Genomic DNA, 16,667 nt, shown 5'->3' with positions numbered 1-16,667 from the left:
GCAACCCTCGGTGTTGCTCCCACACCTCGCTCAGCCAGTGAGCGGCCAGTCTGTATGTGGGATCCGAACCCTCGGCGGGAGCGCCACCGCGCTTCCCAAGCGGCGCACTGTAGCAGTGCGCCACCGGGCCGGCCCAAATTACCATAACTTTTTACCACAATAGTCCCAACCCATTTTTAATAGGTCTGGGCAGAACAGCAGCTTACAGGGGAAAGTAATGCTGCTTAGTTCCCTTATGTTGGGCAAACTCAACAAAGCTTAGAACCCCTAGCCACATTCAGAAGTAAACTGTTAATCTGTGTAGTCTTTTGGTCAGATATAATTTCTTCAAGGTCATGCATGGTAAATTCTTTAATTGGGATATGTCTCTAAAGAAAACCTAACAGTCAGGCAGCATATAGTCACATATCCTTAGTGTATCACTATGGGATGACATTATTTATATTGCCTTTGTCTATAGGGACCTCCTAAAACTCTGATTTTATGAACCAGGCTGATTGACACAATATCTCTCCATTAACATTTCTTCTAAAGAGGAACAAAGGTAACAATGCAGTCTCAAGTCTTTCAGTATCACAGTCATGCTTATAGCCATTCTGCTCCTCTACACAGATTAGAGTCACTATTACCAGCAACTAGAAACAGCCCCAGACTCCAGGAGAGTGTTAATTCAGCCATGCTCCTGCCTGCACGCTGCACACTAGTGAAAGAGGCAAAACCATTAGCCATGTCTCTGTTGTATTCCCACAGAAGAAGAAAATAGATGACAAGGAGGTAAACAAGCCATACAAATACAACCAATCACAAGATGGCAATAGTTAGACAGGAGAAAGTGAAGAAATGTCCACACCTACCACCAGAGACAGAGAACACCTAATGTGAAGTGAAGTCACATCTATGTCTTCTATGTCTTCTACATGTGTAATAACCACCCAAGAAGAACACCGAGTGAGACATAGCGGTACTGAATGTGAGGAAAAGAATGGCAGTTAAGAGGAAAAGCTTTGGATTCAGAGACTTACAGGCAAATCCTAGATCTGCCACTTCCCTATGTGAGCTTGAGCAAGTGAGCTCCCTTTGCCTCAGCCTCCCCATGTATAAAATGGTGATAGAAACTACTACATTGTAGAATTATTGAGGACCAGATTAAATAATCCAAAGTTAAAAAGTGTCTGGCACATAGTAAATTACCAATAAATAGTAGTTGTGTTATTGAAACTAAGATATAAATAGCACTGGGTCCATTCAAATGATGGACTAAACCACAAACTATGCCCAAGGTTTCTACCACATATAATTTGAAAACATTTCAAACCCTAAAGCACAAAGACGGCAAATGACAGCCCACCATTTCATCTTGGGAGTCCACAATGTCTTCTCAAAGCTCAAGATTCAGTGAGGGCAGTAAGGACAACCAGGACACGATCACTGCAGCGGCAGCGCCGCTCCATAGACCGGGCATTGGAGACGCTTGCACTGAAAAGGCGAGGCCAAGCCTCGGGGCCCTGTGGACACCTGCGGGACCCACCTGTGTATGGCAGCATACAATGGCAAGTGTAGCCACTGATGTCATCAAAGCAGGTTCCTTGGTTCAGGCATGGATTTGAAGCACATTCATCAATATTCACCTGGCAGTTGTGCCCTGTAGACAGAAAGGGGGAAAACCCAAACACAGAGTGAAAACTTCTGTCAGCTTCCTTATTATCTCAATTACTAACAAATTCTCTTGCTGGCGAAAATTAAACATCTCAGAAGTTGCATTCATTTCTTCAGGCCACTGGAACACCTGTTCATTCTTTTCAGCCACAGGTCCCTGAAAGTCAGTAAATGGTCAATCAGTCAAGAAGACGAATGCAAAAACAATCTATTGTAATGGTCTGAAAGCCTAATGCTCTTCCAAATACCAGTGACTTCTCAATAATGGACTGAGAAGTTCAAAAGCCTGTTGGTTCATTTAAACATGTCCTTTGTATACAAAGTTCCTAGTAGGGAAAAGGAATAATGTCTTTGAATACATTAATCGAAGCCTCTTGTTTATGCCCGCTCTTCATTTGCACAGTCTCTACCATCAATCTGGTACTTCCTGAAGTCACAAAGCTGTTTTCTCCTGAATCAAGGCATGAAATCTACTCCCACTAAGAGAAGGAGAAAACTAATGAAGGACTAGTGGGAATAGGATAGTACCCAAACACTGCACACATTTTCATCTTCAATAGGGCCTGGCACAGAGCCTTAAAGTAGAGAAACTATAGCACTGTGAAAAAGAAAATGATGGTGTAGGAGCATAGAAGTCTGGGTTCAAATTGTACTCCGCCACTCACTCACTGGGCATACAGCTTTGGATTTTATTTTTTATTTTGCTTATTGATAAGCAAGTCTCAATGAGATAAAGAAATAAAAGTGCTTTTAAATCTACAAGTAATGCAATATATCAGAAAATTAATGACTAAAATATGGTCTCCAAAAATTTTCAAGTAATCAAATAAAGTGGCTCTAAAACATACTGATGTATCTCAATAGCCTGGCACAATCTTTGAGTGGCTAAATGAATAAGTGAATAGATGAGTGCAAATGATTTACCCTTACATTTGTCTCCTGTGTGTTTCAATGGTAGAAATACAAGTGACAACTCAAAAAAATATTTTACACAATTCCCACTACAATGCATTTTTCCAGAAGACCACAGGTGACTAAGTATCTTAAGAATATCTCCATGAGTAAAAGTGTTTGTTGGAAGGGTTCTGAACACATGGATTCTTCCGTATTATTGCTATCATAACTACAGTAAGCACAATATTTTCATTCTACTTCCATATATCTATTTAAATTGTCATAGAATCAAACCTGGACCAAGAAGCTTACAATTAGAAACTTGTCCAAAGCTGTTTACGTGGAGTCTTAACTGTTCATCTTAAATATTACCTTTTCAGTACCTCACCTCTCTGCTACACTGAAGGTAGAAATTATACCTACTCATGGTTTTATTCCTCAAGTGTCTTATAAATACTAATTGCTCGAAATGTTTGCTATATGAATGAACCAAAAACAGAAAGGGAAACAAAGAAGTGAGTCAAGCAATATGCAACAGGATGACAAAGAACAGATAGAAAGCTGTACTTATGTTTTTACCTTTAAAGCCCTTCTTGCAAGTACACCTGTATCCATTCACCAGATTGTCACAAGTTCCTCCATTCTGGCATGGGTTGGAAAGACATTCATTTTTGTCCAGTTCACAGTTGATGCCAACCCAGCCTGCATCACAGAGGCACTTATATCTGAAAGAAGACAGAATTATTGACTGTGGGAGGTACGAGTATACGACTGAGTCATAGAGCGAAATACAGGAGTTGGTGACAAAATGAGGGGACAGAGGAGCTCATAGGTAAGCTAATCTCATTTCTACTCTTCTGTGGACCCATACTTCAATCACCTTGCACAAGGCATGAATCATGTGGGTTCAGCTTGGTGCTTCTCTGGCTTCACCAAGAAGCTAGTAAAATTAATTAATTACAATGAAATTTCATATGTAAACAATGATTTATACAATATATTGGGCCAATCTGAAGGAAACAATAACATGGATAAATCTGCACACTTATTTTATTATACATAAAACTAAAGTAAAGGAAACCTTAGGATATCACTTGTTTCTGGTGCAGAATAAAGACCTAGAAAACAGGTCACCATCAGGGATTCTAAGCCACTCTGCATAGCTCCTAGGATATCTTACACTTGAGTCATGCTTTGTTCTGACCTGAAACCCTGCCTCACAAAGCACCTATGATACTGAGCAGGAAAAGGCACAAGAATGAAAGTATTTGAAATATACACATAATCCCCAATTTGAATATCATTAGCACTTAGACTCTGCTAATCAGGAGATGATGGTCTCCTCATGTGGAGATCTTTAAGAAAAATGTAGATGGGTAGTGATGCTTTGAAGGCTGCCATACTCTGAAAAAGTTCATTTTGAAAATAACTTTATTTCCCATTTATCTCTAACACTCTTCATTCTTTCACCTGTTAGAAGTTTGGCAAACGGCAATGCCCAAAGCTCTGTCCATGGCAAGCCCAGCAAAAGAATAAGAGCATCTCACAGGATCTAAGGTCGCATTCTGTGATTCTAGAAAATTACCAACACATCACATAACTCTGAGGGGCTTGCAAACTGAAAATGTTGTATCAAGACCACGTCTAAAGTTGGTTGAATCAGCTCTACTTCAGAGTACACACAGGTACTGTGACAGAAGAGAGCTGAGCTACGTTTAAGCAGGGGAAAAACCCAAAGATTAGAACATCCCTCAGAACTCAATCCTAAAATAAGCACTAAAAACACAATTGCCAAGACATAAAATAAGCCTGGACTTCTCCCATGAGGTCTTTGCTGATTACCTATGTAAGGGAGATATTCCTCCTTATTTTCACCTAAGTCTTCAGTCATTTGAAGGTAGGGTCCAGTTTCCATGGATGAAGTGGTGATTCAGAAGGCTTTGATGTAGACTACCAAAATCTTCAGCCAAGCCTCAGCTCAAGTCCTCAGCTGACTTCAGGCTAGTGCAAGTACCAAACACCAACTGACGTGACAATAGGTCAATAAGAAACTATTCACACATGGCAGCTACTCACCCACTGAGGCCCCCGGTACAGTTTCCGTGGATGCAGGGATTGCTCAGGCACTCATTCACCTGGGAGTAGCAGCTGGGGTGATGGGGCCCCTCAGGGCAGATACAACGGAAACCATTCACATCATTGATGCAAGTTGCTCCTTTGCGACAGGGATTGGAGGCACATTCATCAATGTCAATGTTACATCTCTGCCCTGTAAAGAAGGGAGATAGCGTTACTCACATCCCAAATGCCTAGGGAACAGACCCAGAACTATGAGACATATTATGTTGACACACTTCATTTACACAGGCTATAAGGTGCCTTGGGGCATCAAATGTCAAGATTTAACAAATAAGACATCCAATAGCACTTAATGCACTGCACTGAAGGAGTAAATAGCATTACCTTTTGCTAATGAAGTTAACAAAACACTGTAGAGTGTTGTATTTTGACATGTATTTCTTTTTCCTTCTACCTTAGAAATGGAGAAACTTCACAAGGTTTTAAAAAGAGAGGGTCAAATGTTAACAAAGATGGTTACCCCTCTTAATACTCTTCTGAAATACACAAAGAAGTCTTCCTTAAAATGCTACTGCTGGTTTTCCACATTCATTTATTCAGTTAGTCAACCTCTTACATTTCTATGGTAAACTGCAATTAATTAGGAGGCTTAATGAATGGACTATTAAGTTAATGATTAAGTTAATTAAAAAGAAAAGCCATTTTGTTCTCATTCTTAGAGCTGTATTAACCCATATTTTCCCTCAAGAAGAAGAGTCTCTAAGCATAATTTTATCATCCGCTGATATGTGAGAAAACAATTCAGGGTCTCTCAGTCTACAGACCAGTGGTTCTGAAAATTTAATGCGCAAAATAGTCACTTCAAGTACTTTTTAAAATAGAGATTCCCAGGTCCCATCACCATAGATTGTGATGGTGGGGTCCAGAAAACCACATTTTCAAAATTTAAAAACACTAGATTTTGAGAAATTCTGTTCTAGACAATTATCATTTAACATCATCTCACAGTGTAGATGCTAGAAGTATATGAAATTGAAGAGAATATGTTCTTCCTCTTAGACATGCCCAGGACTCAATAAAGTAACATAGGGTAGTTATATGTGTTTTAACTCATTAAGTTTTGAATAATTGAGATCTAACTATATATTCCAAAATACTATGAAATTTAAAAATTACCCATAATCCTGTAGAGGAGTGGTACCAAGCAACTGCTATAAAGAAATTCATAAATTTCAAAGAATACAATGATCTGATTCAGATGAAAAACATGCATTTTCATTTAAAAAAGAGCAACCCTGCATTTAGAACAGGGCATTGCAAATGAAATAGATACACACCCCTTTAAAATATGGGTATTACCATTTTTTCACCCTCCATTGCTCTCTGAACCATTATTGGCGATTCTTCTGGTAAAGACCCATAATCTGGAAGTGGCTGCTGTTTTCTTTTCCTCTTAGGTGTTTTATTAATAACTTATTTTAAAATACTATTTCCTTGGCCTCAACCACTGATTCTTTGACATGTTTGCCACAGGCACCAGGATATGAACAGAGCTCTAAAACCACAGTGCTATCCTCAGCCTGCAATCAACCCAGGGAGCATAAGAGGACAAAGCCTTTTTATTTTTGGTCTTTTTTGCAAGCATCTCCTCAAAAGCTACTCCTCCCAAGTTTTCTTCGTTGGCTTTTAACTCTTTCAGAATAGATTTTCAAGCCATCTTTATCTGAGAGTGTTTAGTGCCTCCTTGTGCAGTTTACTGTGTGGATGGACAGCTGCTTCACCAGCAGGGTCCGACCCTCAGGGAGTTTCCACCAGACACCAGGTATTTCTAGTGCAAGGCCATGTACCTTGTTAGGCTTAGTAACTAGTGAAATGAGATGTTGCCCAATGTTTCCTACCCTATAGGTACTCAATAAATTGGTGTTTAATGAATGAAATCATGCTATAGTCCAAACTCTAGACTCTGTAGTTGGATAGCAAAAGTGCTGTATTTAAGTTCCATTCATCCAATCATCCATGCAGTACATTTACTGATTATTTCCTTGGTGTCAGACACTGCTTTAGACACTTGCTAAAAAGATGGTTAAGGGAGGTTCCTGCCTTCTGGGAACTCAGTCTTCTCTATGTGATTCACTAGCTGGGGCCATGGGCATATCAAGCTCTATCTCTCAGTAGCCTTATTTGTTAGATGAGGACAGTAGAACTTCCTTTCTGGATCGTTATGAGCATTCAGGAAAACAATGGATATGAAGATGCTTTATAAAACTGAAAAGTAGTTTAAATTACTTACCCCCATTCAATCAAAAAGTACGAAAGAGGTCCTAGGAGAACTTAGTCTTAAACAAAAAACAAAAAACCTCCTTCAAATTAGTCAAAGTTGTTATTAAAATGATACGAGAAAAAGTATTAAAATAAAACAGCGGGAAGAATAAAACACCTCACATTTACTTCTCTTGAGTATATAATACCACAGGCGTCTCTGATATTTTCAGCAGCTAATTAAAAAAAAAAAAAACACTCTCAAACACAGAAAACAGTTCCAAGAACAGGGTACCACCCAGTAACCAAAACATTTCATTTCTTGGTTATTTAGTTTCATGCTACACCTTAAGTTTATTTTAGAATATTTTTAGCCTATGTTCCACCTCCTTGACCTTCCTGGTTTTGTTGAATGTTAAAAAGAGAAGGATTATGATTCACTGGCATTTAAAAAAAAGAAAAAAAAGTCTAGCAGAAGCCTTACATAAATCCACAAAGAAACCACACCCGGCACCTACTTCGGCTGTCCAGGGTAGTGGGAATGAGCATGGGCTCTGAGGTCAACTGCCTGGGGAAGGACCTGGCTGCAGTGCGCTGGGAACACCTCTTAACCTCCCTAGGCTTTGGGTTTCTCATCAATACCACAGAAACAATAATAGCAGAGGCCATTAAGTGAGATGAGGCACTTTAGAGCCTAGCTCAAAAAAAGTCCTTAATAAATGTTAGCTATTCTCTTCGTACTACCCATTTAACAACAATGTGCCTAAATTCCTGTCTAGCAGGGATTCTTGTGTATTAACTTGACTGCCACTTGATCTTGGAGTAACAAGTTTCAGGATACAGAAGTACATCAGGCTACCGCAGCAGTGCTGGGCAAGGGGCATGTTTCCATCATACCTGGCTTCTCAGTGATCTTCCACTGCACAGGGGTCACTGTGACCCATCTGGACCACAAACATTCCTCTCCAGTGTCCACAATCATGTCAAGCAGCAGAAAAATGCTTATGAAACAGAGCAACGTAAGTTCCTGGCAAGTGAATGGCTGACGTTCACTTCAATTGGCTCTGGCTGCCTTTTGACAGGCTCTGTTCAAAGCTCTGAAGGGCGTTTCTCACACAGGGTGCAAATGACTGCATGCTAATTATTAATGATAATATTACATTCCTGCCTGTTTGTGTGTGCACTATCCAGAAAGAGAATACACAGTGTATGAGCTCTGATGGGGCCATGAACAAATGTGTCAGGGAAGGGCTCCAGGTTTTCTCAGTAACCTCCAGCCCTTTCTGATCAGGAGAGTAAAGATAAAGCTAATATTAGCAAATAAAGACAGAAGAGAAAATATGTGGGGTGTGTGCATTCGTGTGTGTGTAAATGCTCTAGCTATTTATACTTTAGGAAAAGTCATATTTAAAACTATTCTAGCCATGTACTTTCTTCCTCCTGGGCAGAAAGATTTCATTCCTGATAGCCAAATTAGAGTTGCACTCCCAAGTTCTGGCCTCATCCAACAATCTTACAGAAGAGGAAGTACCCAGAAACAACATTTAGTGTTTTCATAGAAGTTTACCTTGAGTATGGCTTTACAGAAGGCAACGACGACTACCTGTAGAAAAACTAAGGTGGCTTTGGAAGCAACTTAACTCAAGCACAGTGACGAAAACTTAAAGTCCATCTAGGAATTCTTTTCAGGTAGCAATGAACACATGATCTAAAAACCCTAATGAATGAAATGTGTCATGTTTCAATTTATGAAAAGCCTATAAGACTTTCTAGAGAAGCACAGAAATAGACTTCTAACCCTCCAAAAGAGATAAAGAAATAGGACACATTTGAATATAAATTTTCTCTGAGGTGCCATTTTCCAAACTCATGGGGCTGAAGGAGAGGGGTCTCCCGATAAAAGGAGCATTACCTGTGAATCCTGGTGAGCAGACGCAACTGTAGCGATTAATGCCATCCATACAGACTCCATGGACACAAGGGTTATTGGCACAGTCATCAAAATTAATCTCACAATTAACTCCTGCCAAGAGAACACCAAAGAGAAACCATTCAACATTTACTAAGACTTGTGATGCTTGTGATGCTGTATGTTAAGAAACTTAAGGAGATCCAGCCAAGCCTGAGCAGAATAAAGCAGCAGTTCTCAAAGTGCAATCCACAGACTCAGGGTCTTACTAAACAAATTTAGCCATTATTTGTCTTTTTCACTGTGTTGACATTCACATTGATGGTGCAAAAGCAGCAATGGAGGTAAAGCTACTGGCATCTCACCAGGAATCAAAGCAGTGGCACCAACCTGTACTAGCAGTCATTCTCATCTTCACATGCACATGCTCACAGTTAAAACAAACAAAAATGCCAGTATAACTTAAGACTGACTTTGGTGAAGAAGTTTAAAGTTATTAACGTTTTAATTGTATTAAATCTCAAACCTCAAGAACACATCTACCATTCTGTGTGATGAAATGGGAAGGACACATAAAGAACTATGGTCTGCCAAGGTTAAGAGCTGTCTCCAGGAAAAGGAGTTGTGTGGCTGTTTGAGTTGTGAGCTGAAATAGCTGCTTTCTTCATGGACCCCCATTTTAATTCCAAGAACAACTGACAGACAAACCAGGGTAACCAGACTTGAATATTTAGCAAATATTACGTGAAAGGAGTAAACCTGTTATTTCAAAAAGAACAACTGACAGTATTTTATGCCAAAGATATAATTTGAGCTTTCAAATCAAAATTAGAGTTTTGGAACTTGTACCCATCACTGTAAGCTTGACACTGACTGTCAGCATTATGGGCTAAAGTTCAGGATATATCTTAAAGAGTCTGGTAACTTCCTCCTGAGGTATGCTGCCTTACTCCTGGTCCATTCCCCAGATGGATGGAAGAGTCTGTCTATGCTAACACAGGCTCAGTTATAGACATAGATAACTAAACAGTACAGATATATTAACTATAAATCATTATTACTTTGTAAAAATACTCATGATATTTCACTATTTATTTTATATTACTGATGCTTTCTGAGTATCACAGAAGAATATTTGGTAGTTTAAAAAGCCTAAAAATAAAACTTGGTAATAAGGAAATGAACAAAACATCCAGGACAAAATGTAATACTTTTGATTCACTCACACTTAATGTATTAATATTTACTAACGATAATTATGACATGAAAAACTTATTGTACCATATTATGTGCAAAGCACTCTGCCTTGCACTTCACATAGGTTTTTCTCTAAGCCCCTCACCCAACCTAAAAATCTAGCTGTGTTCACCCATTTTACAGATGGCATAGCTGACTTGCACAGTGCCACAGGTAGGGCAGGACAACTGAGATCTGCAACCTGTCTCTCTGGCTCCACAGCTCTGTATTCTTCCCACCATGCCATACTGTCTTGCTGTGACGGATGAGGTCATCCTGCCTCACTAGCCATAAATGAGGAAAGAATTTACATATCTCTTGTATACAAGTGGACACCTATAGGAGATGCTTCTAGCCCTTGATTAACAACCCTCTTTTACCCAAAATACACGTAGGCAGCCCCACCCATGAAGCCCTGGTAATCCCATGTGACTTCAGCCCCATGTCCTTGACTTATTTAAGCAGGAACAGACACTTGAATCCAAGTGGGCTAATAATGCTGAAATTTGAATTGTGTAACCTCTGGTGTGCAAATTGCCCTGCTTCCTGCTGTTCTCTCCAATGCCTTCTTATTCAGTTCTTGTTTGAAATCTGTAAGATGCTTCTGTGTGCTTTTGCTAATTCTCCTTGCTTGTTTTGTTGTTTGCTTGTTTTAAATGATTCTTTAAGCTACCTCAAGTTGGCTTCTGTTACTTGAAACCACAAGAAACTTAAAACTGTTCACCATCATAAAAGCACAGATGATAGAAAGCACTGAAAGACATTCTGGGTAGTACTAGAATACTTCAAAAAGTTGATGGAAAAATGGAATTAAAAGAGAATACAAATATTTCTGTGAATTTTTTTTGAAGTACCCTCATATATCTCCCTTTAAGTACCCAGTGAGTGAATACCACAACTTTAACTAGCAAACTGTAAAGTATCCCTTCCATCCACACCCCCAGCCAAACACCAAACTTAGACCATATGATAAACGGATCAGGGATTCTTACTCTAAATCTTGAGAGTCTATTCATAATGCCTCATTTAATGGACGTTCCACCCAGGTCCCTGGTACATGCCAGCTCTTTCTCCACCCATTACAGACCAACATTTCTTTATGTTGCCTACATCTCTTTGCTTTAACTCTTCAAACAGCTAGAGAAATGGATTTTCAGAGATTCAGGTTTCTCAGAGATTCTGGGCCTTCCTTTCCATGCTGCCTGAAGACCACTCATATTTATTCTCGCCTTCCTCAGTGAGAGCTACTTATACCTTGTCATCTCCATCCTCTCCAGAAAACACACCTTATACACCCTGGCATAATATTATAATCCCAGAGAAAACAAAGCGCTTGCCAACCCACACTCACTCATGTTTCCGGTATGTTTGTTATAATGGGAATGATAGCAAAGCCTAAAACAGCCCCTCCATTCTAAAGGCATCCATTCAATTACTTGTAAATCTCTCAAATTTCTTTTCCTACTGCAATTTCTCATGTCTGGGGACCAGCCCGGAAGCAAATTGCTTTTGGAAGTTTTCACAAAGATCTATTCAGCCCTTTCAGTGAGTTATCTAAACGTGGGGAGGGGGAAGGCATTTTCAGCTGTGAAGGCATGGGATGTTTTTCATATGCTTGAGCAATTCAAAAAGCACTTTGTTTTCAAACTTGGCATATATGAGACCCTGGATGAAAACCAGGGCCTTTGACAAATTTGAAGAAATAGATTTGGAAGTAACAAAATAAAATGAGGGCAGTTAACCACCTCCCCTACCTCTGCCCCCTACATAGGCCATTTTCCTGAAGTCCACAATTGAGTTTTCCATAAATCAATCCTTTATATTGGCAGGTTCCCTTCTAACAAAGGCACACATTGGTTAATCTTCCACTAATATATTTTCCTTTGATCTGGGACGTAGTATTTCTCTGTCCATCAACCACAGTCGTGACCATAATCATTCATTTAGTAAGTAAAATACAATAGAGTGAAACCTATGAAATGCTGCTGCCTGAGAAAATCATTCAAAATCTCCCCAACAAGGAGCAGCATGCCCTCACAACTAATAAGCAGTCATTCAATCAAGGTCAGAGAACAGCAATGAACTCTGTGGATGGGAAATGGCAGCTTCACATTCTACTTTATAATTACTGTGATGTGCTGCAAAGTATCTCCTCTCCCTCAGAATCCCCCAAAATGCCTAATGCCCCACCAGAGACAAGTGGCAGAAGAAAAATGTCACATAAAAGACTGAACTGTGAAAGAGAAAAGAGACTATTGGAAAGAAGGAAAGAAGGAAGGATGGAAGGAATTAATTCATTGATCTGAGTTGGGTGAGGCTTGAAGAAAAAGAGAAATAAATCAAGCCACAAAGACAAGAGAGTTTTCAATTAAAAGATATAATTTTAATTTCTGAAGTGGTATGCCTCCATTTAATCAAAAATCCATGCACACAAAATCATCAGATTGGTAAAGCCATTGCCTTTAATCACTCTACTGGTTAGAGCCATCTGCCTTTAAGTTATTTATGTTTGTGGCTTTGGCTGTGCTTCTCAGAATCAGGATTAGTTTTTAGGTACCTGAACATATGCCAAGAAAGTCTGAGATCTGTGTAAGGTGTCCTTCAGAAATAGTGATAAACTCATCCAAACATAAACAGAGTGGGCTCACCTGACGTGCCCAGCTGGCAGTTGCACTGGTAGCCATTGACCAGGTCGATGCACCGACCATCATTCAGGCAAGGGCTGCTGTAGCACTCATCAACCTGGTCACTGCAGATGGCACCCATGTAGCCAGGATTGCAGATGCAAGTATAGGAGTCGATGCCATCCTGGCACTGACCATGGTGGCAAGGATCAGGGTCACAGTTGTCAATGTTCTCCTCACACAGCACACCAGTGAAGCCTTCGGAAAGAATTACACCAAGGAGTCTTAAAAACCAAGGTAGATACTCCATACCTGAACACAAGTGTAACTATATCCATTTACCTGCATACCCCATGTATGAAACATTTAATACTGCTGGCCTTTTTTTTTTAATTAAAACATAATTGATTGTATATATCTGTGGGGTACAAGATTGAATATCATTACCTGTGTACAATATGTGATGCTCAAATCAGGAAAATTAGCATATTCAACATTACACAACGTAATCATTTTCTGTGGCCCTTTACCAATTTCTTGCTAACCCTCCTTCATGCTCCCCCTTCCTCGCTTCTGGTGGCCTTAGTTATTCTCTCCTTTTGAAAGTTCAACAAATTATTGTGATTGCTGTATCGCTCTTTCTTTTTATCTTTTTTATTTTTTTAGCTCCAAAACTATTTGCACTGATTTAGAAAGCAAGTCAGGAGAGTTGTGCTTAAAATAAAGATTTCCTAATCAAATTGGTAGAATTGAAACGCCTTTGTGACTGATGACAGTTTCTCTGTACAGGCACTTTAACTGCATCTTCACCACTTACTGAGCTTCAGTGGGAAATGTTTTTACACTATATGTTTAAGTGTGTATTCCTTTCCTCCAAAACCTAACATACAGGTATTGTATTAATGGTTTTCATGTATCTTATCTTCCCAATTCTGACTGTGGAAGACAGAGAACTTTTCTTCATTCCTTTCAATCCCTCCCAGAGCATTATGCATATGTAGTATGCTTAAAATAAATACTCATTAAATAAAATGAATGAACCATTTATGAGCATTTGAAAGAAAAAGGGACAATAAGAGTTCCTTCCTTCAAGGCTTAAACAGACCAACATTAAACCTTCCCCTACAAGGCTCCAGTAGGCCTCACCTCCCTTTTAAATATGAGTTCATTGATTTAATCATTCTCCAGTGAAGGCTATCCTCCACAAGAAGAATTTGGCCAAGGGAAGACAAAACCTAGAACTTCTCCAATGAGAGAAAACAGCTTGTAAAAAGAAAGGGGAGTTACGTAGTTCATTTGAACTGGCCTAAACTAAGTAGGTCCAATAATGGAAATATTGACTTTCTGCATTGACTTTTGTGACTAAGTTTGCTTTTCTGTGATCAGAAAGAAATCATATACATAAGGCCTAAAATCCTTTAAGACTACATTTTCTAAAATAAGATAATGTCTTAAAGTATATTCATAACTTCTTTCTCAAGCAGTCAGATAATAAAGATGTTCACCTTTTATAACACTTTCAAGCCCTTCCCTACAATATTGGTTTGTACAGAAGCAAATGTGCAATAGGCGATGTTTGGCTTATTAAAATCCATTCCCAAGTGGGAAATGTGATTATAAACCCAGAATAGTAGAATATCTGTGAACAAACAATATTTAACTATAGTAGCAGCAGTCAGCAAAGAACACACACAGTTTCCCAAATAAGCTCTCTCTCCTGTCAGTTCCACACCTGACTTTCAGTAGCATTAAAACACCTTTTATACAGAAAATGTCTGCACTAGCACACATTCAGCCCTCAGATTTCTGGACCTTTTTTCAGGCACCTGCCTCAAGAAACACAGAGACAGGCCTCCTTCTTAGAAGTTCCAGTAAAAAGGAACTTTCAGCTGGAATTCTCCCCTTTTCCAAAGGAGTAAATCAAGCCAGTGGAACCTCACTGCTGCCAAAATCTGTCTCCAGAAAGACCTGGACACCAAATGGCAACATACAGGTCAGACCACTATTGCGGTGGAGCAGGAGGCAGGTGTTGTAGAAGAAAACAGAAAGAGCAACAAAAAAACAAACAAACAAACAAAACCTGCCAGAAGCAGCTCTCTCTAAATACAAAGTAGCCCTGATAGTGGACTGGCCTGGTACAGGAGCTACCAGAGGTTAGTCATCCTATTTCGTTCAGATGACCTTACTGGGGTGATAAAAAGTGAGAAACTGCTTACCTGTGGCACACTGGCATTCGTAGCCATTCGGGTGATCGATACACTTTGCCCCATTCAGACATGGAGTACTGGAACAGTCATCAATATCAATCTGGCATACTGGTCCCGTAAAACCTTAAAAAGTGCAGCAATGACACAAGTCAAAGGACTATCCATGTCTTCCCCTACTATGAAAATGATACCCAAAGAGAGCTCAGTTAGGTTACTGGCAGGGCTTATACCAATGGGTCAGCAAACAGAAACTCAGGAGACCCGGAAGAGCCAAAAAAGCTTTGAAAAACAACAAAGTTAGAGGTTTTACACTTTCCAATTTTGAATTTTACTACAAAGATAGAGAATCAAGACAGTGTAGTACTGGCATAAGGACAAACATAACAAATCAATGGAACAGAATTAGAGTCCATAAATAAACATGTGTCTATGCTCAACTGATTTTCAAGAAAGATGCCAAGATCATTCAATGGGGAAAGAACAGTCATTTCTACAAATGGTACTGGGGCAACTGAACAGCATAAGGAAAAAGAATAAAGTTAGATCCTTACCTCATACCATATACAAAAATTAACTTAAAATGGATTAAAGACCTAGATGTATAATCAAGACTATAAAACCCCTTAGAAGAAAAGGCAGGGGTAAATATTTTTGACCTTGGATTTGGCAAGACATTCTCAGATATGACACCAAAAGTGCAAGCAACAAAACAGATAAATCAAGCTCTCTGAGCCCGGCAAGTAGACACCATGAGCAAAGCTCACCCTCCCGAGCTGAAAAAATTTATGAACAAGAAGTTATCATTGAAATTAAATGGTGGCAGACATGTCCAAGGAATATTGCGGGGATTTGATCCCTTTATGAATCTTGTGATAGATGAATGTGTGGAGATGGCAACTAGTGGGCAACAGAACAATATTGGAATGGTGGTAATACGAGGAAATAGTATCATCATGTTAGAAGCCTTGGAACGAGTATAAATAATGGCTGTTCAGCGGAGAAATCCATGTCACCTCACCAAACAGCCTGTTTTTACTGTGGTGTAAAAATCAGGTCATGTACATTTTTATATTCGACTTTATGTTAAATAAACTTGTAATAGTCAAAAATGCATTCTCTCAGATGTTCTGAATATAGTAATAGAATACTAGCTTTAATTCTAATTTTTTCTAATGTGAATTTTCCTGGTTGAGACTGATTTCAAAGAGTTTTATGCAATAAAATAGAAGAACCTTATTAAATGTGAAACATGGCAAAGAAAAAAACAGATAAATCAAACATCATTAAAGATGTTTGTGCTTCAAAGGACACTATCAAGACAGTGAAAAAACAACCCACAGAATGGGAGAAAATATTTGCAAATCATGTATCTGCTAAGGGACTTGTATCCGGAATATGTAAAGAATTCTTACAACTCGGGCCCAGCCTGTGGCTCACTCGGGAGAGTGCGGTGCTGATAACACCAAGGCCACGGGTTCGGATCCCATATAGGGATGGCCGGTTTGCTCACTGGGTGAGCGTGGTGCTGACAACACCAAGTCAAGGGTTAAGATCCCCTTACCGGTCATCTAAAAATAAAAAAAAAAAAGAATTCTTACAACTCAATAATAAGGCAAATAACCAACTAAACAGTGGGCAAAGATCTGAACCGACATTTCTCCAAAGAAAACATACAAATGACAAATAATCACATGAAAAGATATTCATCAACATTATTCATCAGGGCCGGCCCGGTGGCGCACTGCTACAGTGCGCCGCTTGGGAAGCACGGCGGCGCTCCCGCCGAGGGTTCGGATCCCACAT

General features: G+C 39.4%; 1 protein-coding gene across 1 annotated transcript in view; it reads right to left on the bottom strand.

Moving 5' to 3' along the window:
- LOC103598534 (neurogenic locus notch homolog protein 2-like) overlaps positions 1 to 16,667 on the bottom strand; it is a 102,730-nt gene that overhangs the window by 32,058 nt on the left and 54,005 nt on the right. Inside the window, 8 exon segments of the mRNA XM_008582526.1 lie at positions 630 to 700; positions 1,416 to 1,496; positions 1,498 to 1,642; positions 3,130 to 3,275; positions 4,627 to 4,819; positions 8,801 to 8,911; positions 12,682 to 12,915; positions 14,874 to 14,987. Of these exon segments, the coding sequence (XP_008580748.1) occupies positions 630 to 700; positions 1,416 to 1,496; positions 1,498 to 1,642; positions 3,130 to 3,275; positions 4,627 to 4,819; positions 8,801 to 8,911; positions 12,682 to 12,915; positions 14,874 to 14,987 (1,095 nt within the window).

The sequence above is a fragment of the Galeopterus variegatus genome, unplaced genomic scaffold, assembly GCF_000696425.1.
Source record: "Galeopterus variegatus unplaced genomic scaffold, G_variegatus-3.0.2 Scaffold2663, whole genome shotgun sequence".
NCBI lineage: Eukaryota > Metazoa > Chordata > Mammalia > Dermoptera > Cynocephalidae > Galeopterus > Galeopterus variegatus.
Note: the sequence above shows the minus strand (reverse complement) of the source record. Positions and strands in the feature narration are given on the sequence as shown.